The sequence below is a fragment of the Carassius auratus genome, unplaced genomic scaffold (assembly GCF_003368295.1).
Source record: "Carassius auratus strain Wakin unplaced genomic scaffold, ASM336829v1 scaf_tig00217606, whole genome shotgun sequence".
Lineage (NCBI taxonomy): Eukaryota > Metazoa > Chordata > Actinopteri > Cypriniformes > Cyprinidae > Carassius > Carassius auratus.
Genome location: NW_020529144.1, coordinates 4149 through 26036, shown reverse-complemented (window position 1 = coordinate 26036; position 21888 = coordinate 4149). Strand labels below are relative to the sequence as shown.

Here is a 21888-nt window from a genome sequence, read left to right as displayed (position 1 = left end):
TGAATACTTTTTTTTTTTACCATAATATTTAATTATGTAGGGTTCGATCACGATACTGCGATTGCTCCATAAGCCAACTTTTGCAATTGTAGCAAACTTTTAGAAATTTTTGTAATATAACTTTATTTGCTACTGAAATGATAAAAAATGCGTGTGTAATAAAACTTCAGACTTATTTCGTGATACTGAACTGAATTCGCGAACTATTACGTAACTTCCTTTAGCGAACTTTAAGCACTTTGTAATAAAACTTGTGTGGTGTCTATAGATGCATATATGTGTATCTGCACTTACTTATAAAAAGACTACATATATTTAGACCACCATAATTCCCACCTTGGCATTCAAATGACAAGTTTAATTTTTGGATGTACTGTTCCTTTAAGAGAATTGAGTTTATATCGGGGCACAGGAATGTAGAAAATCCATCTCCAGCGTCTCAAACAATCATATGACTGAAATATTGTTCGCGGGAGCGCGCTTCATTCACTCGAAACTATCGCCTCGTGACGACGTATCCAGCTGCAGATAAACCACATTTATTACGAAATACCATATGTTGTCTGATAGAATCTGAACTAGATCCGAAACTCCGCTTCTATCCTCATCTGGATGTACTCGAGTTTCCTCGCGGGGGAGGAGCAGCATCTTTTCCACCACAGAACCACGTCACTCTGTCAAACTTCCAGATTTTTATGAAAACTTGAGCAAGCGAGATTCAAGCCCCTTCCTTTTTATTTCTTCCTGGAGGATATCTAGGTCGGTGCAAAGAGATGCAGACTGGATTTAGATTAAATTTGACCCCCGTTAAAGAGCCTCTGGGTTTTGTTAAACTCGTGGAGTGGGTAAGTAAGAAAATCCAAATCTGTTGAGCTCGTTTTTTTTTTTTTTTTTGCATTAACTTCAGAAGCAGGGCAAAGGCCTGGCTAAAAATGCACTATTCCATGCAAAGTATAGTTGAAAGTCTTTCTAGTTAAACATTTTTAGTCCCAACCACTAATACTTGCAAAACACCGAGTATGTGAGTATTTCTCATATGCATAGTTATTTTACAAAATGTTTAATTTTCACTTTTTTCTTTTAAACCAGGGAAGTTTCATCATGTTTTGTTCATGCTTGCTTGAGTGCATACTAAGAAATTATGAAAAGTGTAATTACATTTTTTCAGTTCAAATTGTTATGCTGATAATATGCAATGAAAACTTTTTAAATGCTATATATATATATATATATATATATATACCTGCAAAAGAAGCATTTCCACTTGTCCTCTATCAGACTTTTGCATATGTTTTTTTGCGCATTCCCTTCACCAGCAACTCAGCATGTCTTGAGTTTTCTTTAGCCACCTACTTACATGAAGTTCCTGCCTTCTTTCTCTCCTCAAAGGAATTTGTTATTGGCAGGGAAAATGGAGTTACTGACTCAGCTGTTGTTGTCTATAAAGTGTAAATCGGAGTGTGGGACAGATGAGAAGTTTCTCTGTTTTGTTTTAATTGCTTCTTGAGCGTAAGCTGGTAAACAGGATGTATCACACAGCGAAACTAAACATCTGGTGTTGGAAAATGAACAGCAGGTCTTCATTTAACTTCTAAGGGTTAAACCCAAGCGGAGGGAATCAAGGTTAAAACTGAACACAGGATCAGATTAGTATGTCAGATGATTCATGAAGGAAGCTTATTTCATGGTAGCCTCTGCAGTGCATCTTCAGGTTTGTGCATGTAGGAAACTGAAGACGTGACTGCATGCTTCTATTGTTTGCATGCAGCGTTTCATGCATAATGCTCTGGTTTTCTCCAGCTCTCGGCCGTGCTTGCATTCGGGACGTGTGGAGGTTATACTGGCAGAAATGTGGTTTCCATCTTCTGCGGCGGAAGCAGCAATGAAACCCTCAGTGCCACTTTCACCTACCCATTCAGGTTGGACCCAGTTACACTGAGAAGTTGCTAGTAAATTTCACAAGCAATTGGCAAACAACACATTGAATGAAATGTGAAATTGTCAAGTAGAAAGACTGTAGGTAACATAAAATTAGATATGAAAGATATATAACAATTACAAAAAACATAAATAAATAAATGCTGGAAAAATATAAATAATCAAAATATTAAAGGAGTAGTTCACCAAGGAATGAAAAATGTACTCACCCTTAGGCCACCCACCAGTGGATGCTCTGCAGTGAATGGGTGCCGTCAGAATGAGAGTCCAAACAGCTGATAAAAACATCACAATAATCCACACCACTTCAGTACATCAGATAATGACTTGTGAAGCCAAAAGCTGTGTGTTTGTAAGAAACAAATCTAATATTAAGAGATTTTTAGTCACAAACTGTTGCTTCCAGCTAAATATTGCCGGCTATCTGTAAGATTGCTTCCTCCAGTGGAAAAATGAGTCTAGTCTAAAATCAGGAGGGAAATCTGCACAGATCAAGCAGTGTTTACAACTCTAAACAAATATGTGGGTGGATTTTGATGTAAGACACGACAGAAGATGGATTTTTTGTTATTATGGACTCGTATTTCTGCCAGAAGTGACATCTTAATGAAGTATTTGTTTCTTACAAGCACATCGTTTTCACTTCACAAGGCATTATCTGATGGACTGGAGTGCTGTGGATTACTTGTGGATTATTGTGATGTTTTTATCAGCTGTTTGGACTCTCATTCTGACGGCACCCATTCACTGCAGAGGATCCATTGCTGAGCAAGTGATGCAATGCTACATTTTTTATTTGCACATTCTTTTGCAGGTTAAACCAGGAGCTGCTGGTGGAGAACACCACCACTCTTTGCAACCACACAGTTCCTGTAACCCATCTCGTAGGAGACTCGTCGTCTTCGGTGGAGTTTTTCGTGGCTGTGGCCGTCTTGGCTTTCCTCTATTCAATGGTGGCTCTGCTGGTCTATCTGGGCTACATGCATGTGTACCGAGACTCAGACTTCGGCCCTATGTTTGTGAGTATGCAAATGGCAAATGAGCTTGAATGCAATATGCATTTGTATATCACATCGCAGATGCTTTTAAAGGGAAAATTCTGTGCATGTTTGTAATTTTCTGCCTCTATCTGCTAGGATTTCGCGCTGACAGCAATCTTTGCGTTCCTGTGGCTGGTGTGCTCGTCTGCCTGGGCTCGAGGGCTGCAGACGGTGAAGGACGCCACCGGTACGGCTGGCATTCAATCCACTCTGGCGTTCTGTAAGGAACAAGATGTCAAATGTGAAGTCACTGAGTACGCCAGCCTGCGCTCGCTCAATATATCTGTGGTAAGCTATTACACTAACCAATCAGCTGTTCTCTTTCACTATTTATTATCATGCCGATTATTTCTGTATTTTATTTTTTTACCTCAAAAAAGGGTACTTATCCCTAACACTGAGATGCAATCTTGCATTTGCAATGCATTTGACTTCCTTATTGTGGCATATGTCTACCGTATTTTTCGGACTATAAGTCGCACCTGAGTATAAGTCGCATCAGTCCAAAAATGTGAGTAAAAAAACATATATAAGTCGCATTTATTTAGAACCAAGAGAAAACATTACCGTCTCCAGCCGCTAGAGGGCGCTCTATGTCTTCAGTGTAGACTACAGGAGAACTGAGCAGCATAGAGCGCCCTCTGGCGGCTGGAGACGGTAATGTTTTCTCTTGGTTCATGTCAAATTAATTTTGATAAATAAGTCGCACCTGACTATAAGTCGCAGGACCAACCAAACTATGAAAAAAAGTGCAATGTATAGTCCGGAAAATACGGGTAATTAAAATTGGCATATGTGTAGCACAGGACTTTATTCACTGGCATTTGATGCTTTTTAAGTCTGGCGGCCATTAGTTTGGAATAATTAAGATTTTTAAATGTTTTTGAAAAAACAGTCTCTCCTGTTCACGAGACTGCATTTGATCAAAAATACAGTAAAATTATGAAATATTATTACAATTTAAAATACCTGTTTTAAATTTGAATATTCTTTAACATTTTTTTTTTTTTTTGTGATACGCAGCTGAATTTTCAGCATCATTAAACCAGTCTTCAGTGTCACAAGATCTTCAGAAATCATTATAATATACTGATTTGCTGCTCAAGAAGCATTTCTGATTAATACCAATGTTGAAAACTGTTGTGCTGCTTCATATTTTCATGGAAACTGAAATATACTACCATTCAAAAGTTTGGGTAATTATAATAATAAAAAATAAATAAATAAATACAACGTTTATTCAATAAGAATGCATTAAATTGATCAAAAGTGACAGTAAAGATAGTTGTAATTTTAATTATATTCTATTGTATTCTATTCTATTCATCAAAGAATCCTGAAAACAAAAGTCACAGTTTCTACAAAAGTGATAATAATAATCATGTTTCTTGAGCAGCAAATCATCAAATTAGAAGATCATGTGACATTACATTTTAATCATTTTAATCATTACATGTGACACTGAAGACTGGAGTAATGATGCTGAAAATACAGCTTTGATCACAGAAATAAATTACATTTTAAAATATATTCAAATAGAAAACAGGTATGTTAAATTGTAAAATATATTTAACTTTTTTTTTACTTAACGTAATTTTTCATCAAATAAATGCAGTGCCAACTATTCAATTATTCCCAACTCTTGACCGGTAAGTGTAAATGATAAATAACCGATTCCTAACCTCATTTACAGATATTTGGTTTCTTGAATCTGATCATATGGGTTGGGAACGCCTGGTTTGTGTATAAGGAGACGCGCTGGCACTCTCAGAAGGTCAGTGCTCAGCAAGCGGCGGGACGGGGTCCAAATCCAGCCCCCAACTAAACAATTATCCCACAGCAGAACACCTTAGCCTTCACGAAAATTACACAGTGACCGGTGATGCTCCTGGAAGACCAATAATCATATGACTCTCATGTGTGATATTTCTCTCTTCTCCTGTTCTGTTTTACACCTTCAACTTATTGTGTACTTGAAGAAAATATCTTCTTTTTTTTTTTTTTTACCTTAGTTATATTTCGTAAGCATGCTTTTTTTAACTTTTAATGGAACTAAAACATGTTTTGAATGTACTTGGACTTATATGATCAACTCTTGTCAAATCAAGTATAAAAATCTTGTTCGATTTGTCAACCTCAATACATTTCAGTTTAGCATAGCAGCATTTCTGTGTATTTTTGCATTTACAAACCAAATTCCAGTCTTTTCCAGTCGTTTGTGTTCAGGTGTTGCGTTTAAATGGTTATCTATGGAGTTTTATGCAGTTTTAAGCTTCGATCACATTTCTAATGGTTTTCTCTCTGTTCTTGTTGTGCTTCGTTTTTTTTTTTTTTTAAATGTCATTTTTGGTCAATAAAACTGACTGTGAAGTGCACTTGGTAGTGTTTGTATACATGCAGGACTCTGTGCTTCTGGGGAGAAAGTGTGATTTCTTCCCCAAATAAATCCTGGCTTCCTTCTGGTATAATGGCGCTTTTGTTTGCCGGCTCATCCTGTGACTTCACTGATCAGCATTTGTCAAAAGAACAAATGAAACATTATCTGGCTAGTTCACAGCAGTAGGCTGAACGCATTAAAAGTGTTTTTTCATGTCCTACAGGTGATCTGACCCATGACTGTCCGACTCTGACCTGTTTATTTCCTATAATCATTTCTCAAATTATTTTTTTGTGAAGTGCTTCAGCCTGTAGTACATTAAATAATAATAATAATAACTAAATAATGCATTGATGTTTATTGCACGGCATTTTTTTTTTGTCTGATTTTCCTAGCTGTTCATCTTTTAAGAACTCTTAAACAAATACACACACACTCATTATTCAAAAGTAGTGTGTATGTATTTATTGTGATGATGAGACGGTGACTTTCTCGTGATAACTGCTTGTGTAACGAAACCTGTGAAATTAAATTAAGTTATTTACCTACAGGATCAAAAATCTGCACCTCAATGATGACTGAAGCCCACATCATGTGAGAATCACAATTAAAACATCAACTATAACTGTAAAAGGGATTAAAAAGGGATTTTAAACTACTATTATTGCAATAATCAACAACATTAAACAGTAGCAATTTTTATAAATTCCTTTAATAAAATACAAGACTTTTTAGGAAAGAGTTAATGATATTTTATGTAAACAATAACATGTTAAAACAACAACTTAGTAATTATAGAATCAATAATAAAATTAATTATTATTTTCATTACATTTAAATTATTATTAGTAGTTGTTAGTAAAACCATTATTACTAGTTTTTAAAGATAAAAATTATAATTATTAATAGTTGTAACTTATGTTGTTTATAAATGAATTACATTTTATTATTTACATAATTTAGAACAAATATTAAGTAATATGAATTATGAATAAATATTAAAAGGTAATATTAGTGTAAATAGTACAACTACTATTAAATAATTATAATTATTATTATTAAATTGCTATTAATTACATTCATAATTATTAATGAATTATTCATTTAATGAACGCATTAATGTATTAATATTTATTTAAATGTAAACTATAAAATGAGATAAATTTATAATAATCAATTATTACAACGATCAATAATAATAATTATTATTATTTTAAAATTAATTTACATTTTTACATTAATATTCTTTATTCCATATTATTATTCATATATTATTCAATATTCTAATATTTATTTTTATTCCTTTATCCAAAGCATGAATTAATATTTATTATATATCATGTAAACAATAAATGTAATTAATTTATACTTAAAATATAATATATAATAGTAGTAGTAGTAGTAGTAGTACTATTAATATTATTAAATTATTGTTATTATTGCTATCATTACATTCATATTTATTAAATAATTATTCATTTAATCAATGTATTAATAAATATTTATGTTATGTAAACACTGAGTAATTATTAATGTATATGTAATTATAATGTAATTAAAACGTAGCAATGAATGCAAACTATCAATACTACGACTAATAATAGTAATAATAATAATAATAAAATGGCATATGCACGATTATAACATAAGAATAATAATGTACTATATAATTGCACGATGCACACGTTCAACCTTTCCGTCTGTTGAAGCCGAGCGCAGCCGAGCGCTGTCCGAACTCTGGCGAAGGTGACGTCATTTGTTTCTCTCGCTCGCTCGTCTCGCTGTCTGTGAAGGAAGAAGGAAGAGCAATGGCGACGCTGTACCGCCGCGCGCTCACACTGCACACAGGAGCCACAGCACTCATTGTAAGTCACACTACCGCCCTCAGACACTTGTTCGACTGCAGTGCGACACTCGACGATGTTCGGGTTTATAACGGGAGAAAGTGCGCGCGCGCGCGTGTCCTCCGTGCATCTGCGCTGCTGCATAAACAACGCGACGTAAACGTGCATGCATTCATTTCATCATGTCACGAGTGCTTGACAGGTGTCATATGCACTTCTGTACTTTGCGCGTGAACGCCTGAATAATAGTGGCTCATGAGACCGAGTGTGTATAAGTTTAGACACTGTGTGTGTTTGTGTGTATCTGTTATGTATGTGTGTGTTGCTTTGCTGGATCAAGACAGCCATCTAGCTACCACTATCTGTAACTGTGCATGCTGCTTAACTGTTTGGTTTCAGTGTCAGTCTAATGCATGCAGCGATATTGAATATTTTCAGATTTTTACTCTGATACTGCTGGGAAGAAGCTCTTGAAGGGTTCAGAGGCGATCAAACTCAGTAAAGCAGGTGAGTGTGTGTGTGTGTGTGTGTATGTGTGTGTGTGTCATGATGGTGGGCGTTTCTTCTCATGTCATCAAGTTATTATTGTTGTCAGAGCTCATACTGGCTTGGGGTAATACTGTACTTTCAAAGCATGCATTATCACCGTTTTCAAATGTGTCAAAATAACATTTGAATGTTTTATAGTTCACATTTTATTTTAATTACTAATATTATGTCTTTATAGTATTTTATATATATATATATATATATATATATATATATATATATATATATAGTATTGTTTCATTTTAATTAATAATACTAATTAGTATTATTTTATTAAATATAATACACTCCGCTCAAATACTCTGATATATATATATATATATATATATATATATATATGTTTTATTACAATAAACATTTTAATTATATTTCAATATTTCCTATTTTCAGTTTAAATTTTATTGTAATTGTATTGAAATTAATATTTTAATAATATTTTTATATTTTACATTATTAAAGTTAATAATATTTAAATGTAAAATAATCAGTACTACCACATTGCACTAAAATAAAAATAATATTATTAATAATAATAATAATTAAAAAAAAAAATATATATATATATATATATATATATATACGTATATATATATATATATATATATATATATATATATATATATATATATATATATATATATCCAGTTCTTTTGCATTTAAAATAATAATTAATACAATCTGTTAAATCTGTTTATGTTTAGTAACACCTTTTAAAAAATAACTGACAAATACTGCATTAAGTAATACCTGTACAGATCGCCATTCAGATAGTTAGGAAGGGATCTGTTGCACATACAGTTATTACATACTGAAAAAAAAACATTCAGTGGTATTTGGTACTTCACAGTATTTGCTAGCAAACACTAGTGTTACATTCTGAATGTAACCATAATCTACCATGAAGTGTCTCTACCACACACACTCAAGCAGCTGGTGTTAACACAGGTTTTCTCATTGTTAACATCATCACCAGTGCTCTGTGTGAGAGTGTGTGTTCTCCGTGTGTATTAGCGGAAGCGCGCGGTGATTCTGCATGGGATGGTGAAAGAAAGCTCAGCGAATCCGACAGGCTCCTCTGAACGCTTGCGTCACAGTTCTCCTCAGACCGTCAGCTTACTGAATACATCACTAAATGTGAAGTATAATTGATCACTAGTTCGTCAAGCTTCAAAACACGAGCTGAGCTACATTAAACTGAGATTTCAATTTGTTCAAATTAAATGCATAGTGAATGTGAAATTAAAGGAATAGTTCACCCCAAAATGGTGAGAATTTACTCACCATCAGGCCATCCGAGATTTAGATGAGTTTGTTTCTTCATCAAATTTGGAGAAATATGTATTGCATAACTTGGTCACCAAAGGATGCTCTGCAGTGAATGGGTGCCGTCAGAATCAAAGTCCAAACAGCTGATAAAAACATCACAATATTGCAATCCACACCACTCCAGTCCATCAGATAATGTCTTGTGAATACATGTCTGTAAGAAACAAATCCATCATTAAGGCTTTTTAACTTCAAACTTAAAAAATCCATAAAAGAGCTTTCTTCAGTGAAAACGTCGATTTGTCTGAATCAGGAGAGAAATCTGCACAAATTAAGCACTGTTTACAAGCTAAAACCATCCAAAATAGATTGAAACAAAGACGTGTGTGCATTTTGATGTGGTGTGTATTACTTGTGGATTATTGGGATGTTTTTATCTGTTTTTTTGGACTCTCGTTTTGACGGCACCCATTCACTGCAGTGCATCCACCGGTGAGCAACTGATGGAATGCTACATTTCAAGACTCATCTAAATCTTATATGTCCTGAGGGTGAGTAAATTTTTGGGTGAGCTATTCTTTTAAGAGAGTTTTTTTCAGAGAGCTGCAATAAAAGCAATACTTTTCATGTTTGCTCGGGAGAAAAGATGACAGGGTTTGCTACACCACAGGACTATTAGAGAAAAAAAAAAAGAAAACTCAGTGGGCAGCCATTTTTGCTGCAACCTTTGGGTTTCAAGTCCGACTCTCTAACCAGTCAAACTTCGGTCTACTGCGAGATGATTTCTCCACATAAACTACAGCAGATGTGATATTCATGCTTCTATGGGAAGTGGTTTTTAAAGTTGTCAAACTCACTAACTCTCTCTCTCTCTCTCTCTCTCTCTCTCTCTCTCTCTCTCGGCTGTAGATATGCTTTTGCATGGTCACGTCCCAACCCATGAGGATATCAAACCCGTCGCTTGCGATGCCTGCAACAAAGTCGTTGAGCCTCAGGACGTCCTGACTCATTACAGTAAGTGACAGTCATCATTCAGACTGATAGAGATTTAAAAGGAGGATTTGATCTGATTTTAATGGTCTCGTTTGAGTGTGTCAAAGGCTGTTTTGGCTTCATTGTGCACTTTTCAATGCATTTATCCCGTCATTTGTTCATTTAGAGAGAAATGAGTTCTAGAGCTGATATTAATGAACTAGAAAATTGCTTCGTTCACCTCTGAAGTGTTTTGAAACACTGTTCAAATCCCTGACCTCGAGTACACGGTGATAATAGTCACGCTTGTCACCGTAGACAGTCCTAATTAAATCAAAACCTTAATTCTATGGCTAAGGCTAAATATAATGGTGATATGCAGAGGTAACCTGTGTAAGGTTATAATAGAGGTGTTTACTGCTGTAAAGCAAGAATCATGGAGTCATTTGCCGGTTACATTATTATATGTGTTGCCGCCCATAGAACCGCAGTCTTACACCTGAGGCCTGTTAAAACACTGTTTAATTTGACAGACAAACAGACTGATTTTAAAAGTAGTCAGATTGCTCGTTGCAAGCCAACTCAACAAGATGCATTTTGTGTGAACGATATAAATCATAATTTGATAGAATAGAAATTGTAATCAGGTGCTAAAAAAAAAAGTATAGCTATTAAAATGTGTTATGATGGAACAATGCACAGTACGAGTGCAGCGTTGAGCTTCTTGAGTCTGTTATGTAAGGAGTGTTTTGATTGGTGGATTAAAAGCTCACTGTGGATTCAAATGATCCCTAAATGCATGTAATATCAATCTTTGAACTTGATATATACATATTTGTGTAAACATTTCACATTTATTTAGGTAAGATGCACTTGGGGAAATATTTATGCTTTTACTTGTGTATTTATGAATTACCAAGCGGATTTTGTAAATGTAAATTGTGGCGTGCATTTATGAATTTTGTTTTGTATATGCATTATTTTTGAGGCTAATCTGGCTCCATATAAAAAATGAAAACCGTCATTATTTACTCACCCTTAAGTTATTCTAAGTTTCTTTCTGTATTCGGGTTGAACACAAAATAATCAATTCTGAATGTTGGTGAACAAATAGTTGCCAGCAGCCATCCACTTCTATAGTATGTGGGGTGGTGTGGGGGGGGGGGGGGGGGGGTACTGTGGAAGTCAATGGCTGCCGGCAACTGTTTTTTTTAATCAGCATTCTTTAGAATTTATTCTTTTGTGTTCAGCAGAAGAAAGAAACTCAATCAATTTAAGGGAGAGTAAACGATGACAGAATTTTCATTTTTGTGTGAACTATCCCTTTGAAGAGGAGCTTGTATTGCATTGTTGTGCTAAAAAACCAATGTGGGGAATGTTAAAAACCAAAAGCGGTCTCTTTCAAAAAGCATCCTGGTGCAGAAACGCTCCACCAGTCCGTCATCATCCGTCTCACATCTGTCTTCGGTCTTGTGCCCGGACCACGTGCGCTCGTGGAACACAGAGGTTGGCAGCTCTCCCTCGTTCTCGTCCCCTTCAGACGGTGATTTCACATATCTGTCTTTCTCTCTCGTCTCCTGCTGTCTCTCTTCTGAGAGCGGAGAGCTACACGGCAGCTGCGGGGCTGCGAGGGTTCAGCACAGGGGTCAACGACTCGCAGCTATTCAGCTCCAAACACAGAAGGAGAGGGCGGGATGCCTTCAAGTTCAGCCACACAGGAGGCATGCTGTTCTCTCGTGGTTTTCTCTTTCGCTTTCGTTTTTTTTTTTTCGCCTCTCCTCTCGACAGACTGGGTAAGTGTGTCTCTCCAACCAACGTGCGAGTGCTATTAACAGCGGATGCTTTTGATCGCCACACGTGTTTGCTTAGCTTCCAGTTTAAGTGGTTTCGGGGACTGTTTATGAGCTGGACCTCGCTCGTGGTCAAATTCCTGCAGTTGTGGGCCGGATGTAAACAAACATAGCTCAGCTGGTGCCTGTGGCTTCCTGTGGCCTGTCGCTAATCACAGACCACACACACACACACACACATTGAGACATGCATCAACAGCTTTACAATGAGTGATGTCACTACTACGCAACTTGCACCTTATTTAACCGTTTTGAAATGTTATTTCATGCTGGGACAACTGTGAAGTTTTATCCGGGGTGTTTTCTAAGGGAATTATCACTGTTGTTATTTCTTAGATTTGTTCCAACTTGTTGGGGGAGATGTGTGCTAATGCTTTTCTGAGTTGAATTTTATAAAACCGATGAAGAAATCCCACGGACTTACATTGGAGGAGGGACCTGAGTCATATCTAGAGACCAGAATATCACGGAGACTTGAAGCTGCAGGACTCTTTTCACTTCACGGGCCAGTAAAAAAAAAAAAAAATAAATAAAAAACATCTAGCATTCGCATAGCAACACAAATAGAAATGCAAATGGATAGCAACACATTTATAACTATTTAGAACTCTCTAAAAACCTCGTAGGAACACACTAAAAGACTCAGAACACCATTTTTTTCAGAAAATTAAGAAATCACCTAGCAATCATATACCTACACAGTAAAAACCACTCAAAACACTTTAACAACTGCATAGCGACACACACACACACACACACACACACACACACACACACACACACACACACACACACACACATACACACAAAACCCCTAAGAAATGTCAGACAACTTTATAGCAACTTATAGTTAGATAAGATAATTGTGACTTTATAATCGCAAAATTCTGACTCAGAATTGCGTGATATAAACTCACAATTAAGAATTATAAAGTCAGAATTCAAAGACATAACGTTTTTTTTTTTTTTCTTCAGAATTCACCTATAACTTACAATTGTGATTTAGGCCCAAATCTCATAATTCTGAAAAAAGAAGTCAGAATTGCAAAATAAACGAGCAATTGCGAGAGTAAACGTATTTCAAATTGCACAATTCTGGCTTGATTTCTCGCATCTGCAGATATAACCTTCTGAGAAAATTCGCAAAGAAAAACTCGCATCTGCAGGTATAAACTTGTCGAATTGCGAGATATAAAAATTCAATTGCGAGAAAAAAAAGTCAGAATTGCGAGATAAAAAGTCAGAATAACCTTTTATATTTTCTTTATTCAGTGGTGGAAACGGGCTTCCATACTGCCATAACATCAGTTAATCTGAAGGAGAAAACCAATCACAGAAGAAGACAGTTTATGCTAATGTATGCTGTAGCGCCCCTTGTGGCAACACAGAGAATGACACATTTCAGAATGCATCAAATCAAACTAAAAGTGTTTGTGTTTAATTCCTTTTTGTGTTTTGTGCATCTCAACATCCTCTTTAAGACACACCAACTGTAATTGTTTAGTCTTCAGAGATTCGCTGGCTGACGAGACATTATGCGAAGGCTAATGCCGGTTAGTGAGCTGCCAGATCGAGCCAGGAGCATTATTATTATTCACTTTGAACATGAACAAAGACTTTTTTTGTTATTTTAGTATAGTAATCTGGCTCAGTGTAGTGTTTTGAAACCCCATGCATTAATTATTTGTTGTAGGCCCCTAATTTGTATTGTGTTGTGTGTGATAATGTGTGTTTGTAATTGCAGGTAGTTGGGGAATAGTTGAACAGTGAGTAGAGAGGAGCGCGTCCACCTCGAGCCCTCCAGAGCCATGCATAGCAAGAACCGTAAGTGTATTAACACCCATCTCAGAGTCTTTTCTCTTAAATGTTCTACATGTAGAATCCAGTATGTCAGTTTTAACTGGAAATATAAAATGAATCAACATGATGAGTATTGCAAAGATTTCAATGCACCATTGAGCGTGTCATCGTTAAACTAGTTTCACAAACCCTTCTTGTCTTGCGATTTGCTTTTTTTAGTTTTAAAAAAAGAGTTGTTTAATAGTATTTATGGTTTAAACATGAGCAAAAATAGTAGAGTTTCTCTGAATCAGTTCAAACTGTAGAGTGAATGAACCCAAAAGTTTTAATGGTTTGAGTTGTCAAGAAAAAATATTAAACCAAAGTGTCATTTTTTTTTCATGTATTAAATGTTTTTGTAAGTTTTATAGGTAAAACATATCTAGGTAGAATAATATATATATATATATATATATATATATATATATATATATATATATATATATATATATATATATATATATATATATATATATATATATATAGTTTTATTTATATGAATATATCATAAATCATAAATAAAATATTTAGTTATTTTAGTGAATTAACTAAATATTATTTTATTTATGATTTATGATATATGCATATAAATAAAACTATATATACTTAAAAACAATAATGGTGATAATAATAATTTATTTTATTATACACCCCTTAAATCGCTTAGTATTATACTGGTGCATATAAATAAATATTTATATGCATCAATATAAGAATGAAAATGTTATATTACAATAGTGAAAAATGGTCTTGATTATTTTTTTTAACTAGATTTTATTGTATTATACGTACTTGTTGAAAAAAAAGTAAATATATACAAAAAAAGTGAATTAATAATAATATTTCATAAATTTCTATTTATATATTATTTGAATAGCATTTACATGTTACCACTTTCACTTTTAAAACTGTAGTTTCATTTTCAGCCCTGGATTCCTCAACATACATATTACTACAACTGAAAAAGTCAATCGAAAACCTCAGAAAGTACTGAAAGTATTTTTTATGTACTAAGATTTGGGACGCACTAATGTTAATCTCTCATATTGTGTAGAATAGAGTTGTATATTATTTGGGACTCAGTCCACTGGTTTATCTGTGGAGGTGCCTCAGCTGCTGATCTCCTGATGGTTATTTTCGTGTGTCAGAAAGGAGACACTGTTCGCCCAGCAGCTCCAGGACCCCTCTGGTTCCTGTCAAGGCCAAGATGTCGGTGGGCCAGAGCGAGGTGGAGCCCCTTCCCTTCAGGGTTCCTCGTGATTACCCACACTCACGCTTCAGCAAGGCACCGCTGGCCGTCTATCCACCCAAAGGAGCCCGAGCCAAGGCCTGGTGGGTAAAACACCCCCCCCCCCATTCCTGTCTTTCCAGTTTAGGCCAATTTAAATGACAATTTAATTAAATTCAAATTCTCACTCATAACTTGAAAAGGAAGTTGATTTTATTGTTTGGAAATTGTACTCTATGCGAGTTCAAAACTTAAAATACATGATCCCTTATCTCCAGCGTGTCTTTGCCTGTGGTGAGTCTGGAGAAGATGCCGTGTTTCAGCCGGAAAGAGGGAGCGCACATCAAAGTCCCCTCCACGTCTCCCACGGCGGGGTCTTCTCTTTCTTTCTCTTCCTCGTCTTCCTCTCCATCTTCCGCTCCTCTCAAGTCCTCCTTGACGTCACCAGCATCTCACAAGAATCAGGAGAAGTTTGTGAACGGTCGCGGTCCTGTGACGCCTCGCTCCACCACGCCCCCCTCGCTGATTGACAGGCGGCCCAGCCCATCACGGTCGCCCTTGGAGAAGCGGCCCGCCCCCTCAGCCTCTCCACAGGACAGGAGACCCACTGCCTCCACCTCTCCGTCTCCTTCCCTGTCGGACCGCAGACCAATAGTCCCTCCTTCTCCCCCAGACAAGAAGCATCAGAACGGAGCCAAAGGCGTGCGGCATCGAAGAGTGTCGGGTGAGTAGCAAACATCTTTTGTGCTGAAGCATGCTCTGAAACAAGAATAAATGCTCCTGCAGCACATTTAACTTCTGTTTTTTAGAAATTCAGCTGGAAATAATGTAGGAAACAGGAGAAGGTGGGGCTTTGATATCATTGGTTAATATTATTTTTCTTTCCCTGAATGACTTTGGGGATGTCATCAGAAAAGGAAAGTCATTATATAACTTCAATGAAAATTTGTATCCCAGGATTTTTTTCGTTACTATTGTTATTTAAAACCTATAAAAATAATAATAATAAAAAAAAAAAAAAAAAAAAAAAAAATATATATATATATGTATATATATATATATATATATATATATATATATATATATATATATATATGTGCTTAATAAATCAATTTTAATGAAAAATGTTTAGATTTTTTTTAGTACTGTAAGTTTAAAGCTGTTATATGCAGTTTTTATTGTTAGTTTAAAATGTTACAAATAATGTTTGTTAATTAAAATATAGCTGTAAAAAAAAAAAAAAAACAAAAAAAACAAATATATATATATATATATATATATATATATATATATATATATATATATATATATATATATATATATATATATATATATAATATAAATATTATATATATATATATATATAATTATAGAAGGAAAATGTAAGCAAATTAATATCTAATTTTCATTTTCATTTGTTTTCCTTGATATCTTTTGTACTGCATGTTTTATGGTTATTAGAAATGTTGTTTTAGTTATCTAAAACTACAATTCATTTCTGTTAACTAAAATAGAGTTGAAATAAAAAATATACATAAAAATTAAAAGGAAAATAAAAAAATTGAAATAATTGAAAATAACTGAAATAAAATAAGCTGAAATACTTAAAATTACTAAAACTAAAACTGATATAAAAGTTAAAACTAAATAGAAAAAATGAATACACGATCTAAAATATAAAAATAAAAGTTAAATACTAAAAAACGCTAACTCAAAACTATAATAAAACACTATAATAGTATGTAAATAAAAAGTATTTTTGTATATTGTGTCTATAGTCCAGAGTTTAGCTCTTCTGGATCCTCACACATTATTACTTAAGTTTTGTTGTTGTTAAATTAATTGTATATACTTTAAAAAAAAAGAGGAAGTGAGAAATAAAACCAATTTCATCTGTTTTCAAACCTGAGTTCTGTGGTTTGTGGTTCATCTGGAAGCATGAATGTTTAGTCATAACTGGCCTCTGCTAACCGTTTAGCATCGAGTCGTCAGTCGTCTCTCTCTCTCTCTGTATGTTGTTTACTGGGCTCTCGCCCCACTGGAGGTTTGATTTATGCTGTGTAATTGGCTGTTTTCGGTTGCCAGATCCTCCATTGCATCCAGCAACCACCACAGTCACTCACGCTCTATTACAGAGAGTTTGGGCTAGTTTAATTGTTTATGTAAGCTTATGTGGATAGCACCATGAACTGGACTGCACTGTTTTAATCATGATTCCCAGTAAAACACCTCACTGTCTGCCATCTACATAGATGGCATCCTAAACGAGAAGAAACGTTGGAAATAACTAGAAATGACTGTAAATGATTAAAGACTCTCACACAAATGAAATGCACAAGATATTCAGTGAAAACTCCTGAAACTGATTCCAGTGCATTGGTGCATTTCATGAAATGAATGCATTGTAATTAACAAAAAATAAAGAATAAATAAATTACATTTTATATATGCAATGTATTTAGTTGTGTGTGTGTGTGTGTGTGTGTGTGTGTGTGTGTGTGTGTGTGTGTGTGTATATATATATATATATATATATATATATATATATATATATATATATATATATAATTTATATTTATAAGGAAGAAATTATATAATATATCATATATGTTTATATATTAAATACAATATATAATAAATAATAATTTATATTTATGTATTTTATTATTGTATAACTATATCATATTACTTATTATATATTATAATATAGTAATAAAATATAATAAACATTTTGACACAAATAAATACATTGCATATATATATATATATATATATATATATATATTAGTTAATATTATGATATTATATAATTAATAATATAATAATATTATTATTTTCAGCCATATATGAAGTCATATTTTGTTTTGTTGTGCAGGGAGAGTGTTTGATCCGAATAAACACTGTGGGGTTTTGGACCCAGAGACAAAGCGGCCTTGCACTCGATCTTTAACCTGTAAGGTTAGTATCGTTACTCATTATTATACATATACATATCTGTCCAGTGATCATTGTGATGTTGTTCATAACCTTGTCTGTGTATGTTGTAGACTCACTCTCTAACCCATCGGCGAGCCGTCCTGGGACGGAGGAAAGATTTCAACATCCTTCTAGCGGAGCATAAGGGGCGGGCGAAGGAGACTGGGCAAAAAAAGGAAGCTCAAGCAGGCAGCCAATCAGTGCAGGTCACACAGTCACATGATGCAGCAACCAGCCTATCCACAAGCTACACTAATGCCAAGACCACGCCCACTCTCAAACTGCAGCTGGCCAATTCACACTTACACAGGTACATACTGCTGACAGTAGAATAATGTTGAAATAAAATAAAATATAAATATTATCACTATCATATATCACATTATCATATATTATCACTATGATAGTATTAAATGGGGCAACTTAAAAATAAAATGTTGCTTTGAAAACGAACTGAAATAGAGTAAGTTGAAGTTGAAGGACTAAAAATATGTAAAAAAAAGTAATAAATAAAAACAAAATGGAAATATAAAAATGTAAAAATACCTAAAAATTCCTAAAACTTAAAAAAAGAAAAAAAGAAATTAAAACTTTAATAAATACTAAAATAGTATTTAAATAATACAAAACTAACCATGGTCATTTTTCTATATTGTGCACAAAGAATAACTAAATAAATAAATATAATAATAGAGTATATAAATAATAATAAAATACTTGATTTTAAAAGGGCAAACAAAATCCTAGTGTCATCCGTCTTTTATCTGCAGAGTGTCTGGCGGCGGTGCAATGGTGTTCAGCTCTGCGCCCGTTCCTCCTCCTGAACCTACGCCCGGCTGGCAGCGATGCAGTCAGTCCAGCGATGAAGGAGAAACTGACCCCCCTGAGGAGTCCGAGAAGCTGCTGTGCCCCTCTTCTCCACAGCATCCGCGACCCCTGAGCGTGAGCTGAGCCAAACCACTACATTACAACACATTTGTCCCATTTTGGCCCCCTGTATGTATATCAGTGGTCGACCAATATATTGCCAAGGCCGATATATAGGCCGATATTTGGCACTTTTCAAATATCGGCATCGACCGATAAGTTTTTCTGCTTGGCCGATGTGTTCGAGGTGGGACTTTTATTTTGACAGCGGCGCCAGACTTTTATTTTGAGTGCACGCAGTGCTCACACTCTCTCTCTCTCGTCAACGTTAACTGTTTTGTCTAATACGTATAGAAGTCTGTCTAATAATCAGATCAGATCGGTTAAAAAATTAATGTATACAGAAAGTATTATAAAGATTGTTTTAATAGCAGGCCTATTAGTAATAGAATGGCAAACATTATTAAATGTATGCATTTAGCAGAGGCTGATTACAGTGTTTACATCCTTTATATTTTTATAAAATATTTATTTATTTGTGAAAAATACCTTGTCATCTAAAGTATAAGAATTAAGTCCATTGTCAAATGATTTAATATTTCTTAAATATTAATAATAATAATTAAAAAAATCATATCGGCTTTATATTGGCTATCGGCCCTCCAGATTTTCCAGGATATCGGCTGTCAAAAAACACATAATGTATATTAAAAAGCATTTAAAAAATGTAGTAATATAACATTGCAACTCATTCTGTCTTGTCTTAGTGTTGTGCGTTCAGCAGTCGCTTGATGGGACGGGGTCACTATGTTTTCGACCGGCGGTGGGACCGGGTTCGGCTAGCGCTCCACTGCATGGTGGAAAAACACGTCAACTCTCTCATGTGGAGGTGAGCGTCCCGCATGACCCACAGTTACATGTTTGTCTGTCTGATCGCATGATGTTATGAATGTTATGTGTTATGAATGTTGAATGTTAACGGCTTCAGTTCAGCTGTGTAGTGTAGTGCTTGAATGGTTTTGCAAACGCACATAATGTTTTCTTTCACTCAGTGACCACATTACATTTAGGTTAACGTGCCACGTGGCTTCCTACCACACACTGGTGATGTCATATCCTGTTTCTCACAGGAAAGTGCCTCTAGCGGTGGAGAGTGTGACAAGCCCGACTGAGGTTTCTCCCCTCGGCTCTCCGTTCGTCTCCAACCATGCACTCGCATCTCCTCTGGACGGCGTCTCCATGGTCTCGTACTCCACCTCTTTCTCTCATAACGGCTCTGGGGTTTTCTGCATCCGGGATCCCGGACCCAGACCACAGCGGAATAAACCGGCCAAGCCGCCCAAAGCCTCAGGGGATGGAACAGGATCTAAAAAGCGGAAAGCGCCTCCTGCCTCCGAGTCACGAAAGAGTGGGAGCAGCGGGAACAGCTACCATCTGCCACTGGGTGCGGCGCACATCAGTAATGGGACGGCGGCCCTTAGCGCGCGGGCCAAGCAGCGGCCGGGGGGCCAGGGGCCGAGGGACCAAGACAGGTACGGGAGCGTGGAGCTGTCCCTCCCGCAGGCGCTCACTGGGGATCACGGGGACGTCTCGTCCCACAGCCCGCTGCCCTACGGATCCTCTGATGGGAGGAAGAGGAAGAGCTCTGGATCGAGCGCCGCAGCGACAAACCCAGCAGAAGCACCAAATCCACTGCACTGGACGGGATATTCAGGAAGAGCAGCAGCGGTTTGCTGTCGTCAGTCGCCGAATCGCCCCACAGCGCCCTCCATAGACAGGTACAACAGACACGGGAGGGAATTCTCAGCATGGCATAATGTTAAAAAATGCAGAAATGTATCTTTATAGTCTCCTCAGACAGGTTCAGATTTTGATCAGATCATGTTGAATAGTTTTTTCATGTTTTTTTCTTTTTTTTTTCCTCATTCAATCAATTTGATAGAATATATATTAAGGAACAGTATATTGTAAGATACAAAAACTTATAAAATAGATTTTTTTTTCCTTTCTTATTTCTTATTAAAGAATTTCAATATTGCGATTTGAAAGCCTGGAAAAGATTCAAATTTTTTTTAAATAGTTTTTATTTATTTTTTTATAAAAAAATAAAAAAAAATAAAAAAAAATATATATTATATATATATATATATATATATATATATATATATATATATATATATATATATATATATATATACATACATATATATATATATATATATATATAACATATATATATATTTAATATATATATATATATATATATATATATATATATTATTTTTATTTTTTTTTATTATACACACACAAACACATATGCACACACACACACATATATATATTAAAATAATACTTTAAAAGGTTGTGATTATAATTATATTATACAATACAATACAATAATATTATAATGACTGTTTTTCTAGTATACATATATTCTCTATGTTTCCATTATATTTTTTCTATTCTATAAAATAATTAATATATTTTATTATATAAACAGAATATTTATTATTATTAGTTATATTTTTTTTATTTATGATTAATATATAAATAATAAGTTTTAACAAAAATTCTACCGTCCGTTATTTTTCAATTGTTTTCCCTCTAGCCTATAAAAGATGTGCAATCTTTTTTTGAAATCATGGCATTTTGTAGTGAATTTTTTATTTTTTTTGAATCCTTACAGAATGTCTGGAAACCTTGGAAATTCTTAGTTGTAAGAATGTTTGGATACTATAATGTATTCCTACATTAATGCCATTTTTGCATTTTACTTCCATCTCATAAATGACACTTGTTGTTTTTGCCTGCAATTTATTTCACAATTCTTGCATATGCAAACATATACTAACCACAACCTATTTTGCAGCCCAAGGTCCCTCACTGATGCGGTGTGAGTTTGAGAAGATCTTGGGACGTCCTGTGAGACACTGTGTCTGTCCTGCCTTGATCCCTCGCTGCCTCTTATCACTCCACGGTTGAGTCACATCCTTTGTGTCCTGCTTTCCAACAATTTCTTCCGGAATAAACTTTTCATTTTCATCTGTTTCATGCAGATTCAGATTTTGTTTTTAACCAGCACACGACCCGTTTCAGACACTCAGCGACATGGAGTTTTATTTTGATTTGGGAACAACACGAA

The 21888-nt window shown here is 35.0% G+C and overlaps 2 protein-coding genes across 2 annotated transcripts; both read left to right on the top strand.

Moving 5' to 3' along the window:
* Positions 1–394: 394 nt before the first annotated feature.
* LOC113101515 (synaptophysin-like protein 1) lies at positions 395–5353 on the top strand. Its single transcript, XM_026265656.1, has 5 exons — positions 395–845; positions 1801–1919; positions 2753–2957; positions 3075–3266; positions 4672–5353. The coding sequence occupies exons 1-5, from the start codon at positions 774–776 to the stop codon at positions 4801–4803; spliced, it is 720 nt and encodes a 239-aa protein (XP_026121441.1). The 5' UTR covers positions 395–773; the 3' UTR covers positions 4804–5353.
* Positions 5354–7131: 1778 nt separating this feature from the next.
* LOC113101510 (ataxin-7-like protein 1) lies at positions 7132–20405 on the top strand (the record flags this gene model as incomplete). Its single annotated transcript, XM_026265650.1, has 11 exons — positions 7132–7220; positions 7638–7706; positions 9924–10028; positions 13581–13660; positions 14824–15007; positions 15182–15627; positions 17779–17861; positions 17951–18189; positions 18650–18821; positions 19514–19635; positions 19877–20405. Coding segments are annotated over exons 4-11 (1791 nt in total), but the record flags the coding sequence as incomplete, so codon positions are not given.
* Positions 20406–21888: the final 1483 nt, after the last annotated feature.

Excerpts from the sequence above, each read along its gene's own strand:
- LOC113101515 (XM_026265656.1), top strand. The coding sequence starts at position 774 with ATGCAGACTGGATTTAGATTAAATTTGACCCCCGTTAAAGAGCCTCTG. Across the intron at positions 846-1,800 it reads TTGTTAAACTCGTGGAGTGG|CTCTCGGCCGTGCTTGCATT; the intron begins GTAAGTAAGAAA and ends GGTTTTCTCCAG. Across the intron at positions 1,920-2,752 it reads ACTTTCACCTACCCATTCAG|GTTAAACCAGGAGCTGCTGG; the intron begins GTTGGACCCAGT and ends ATTCTTTTGCAG.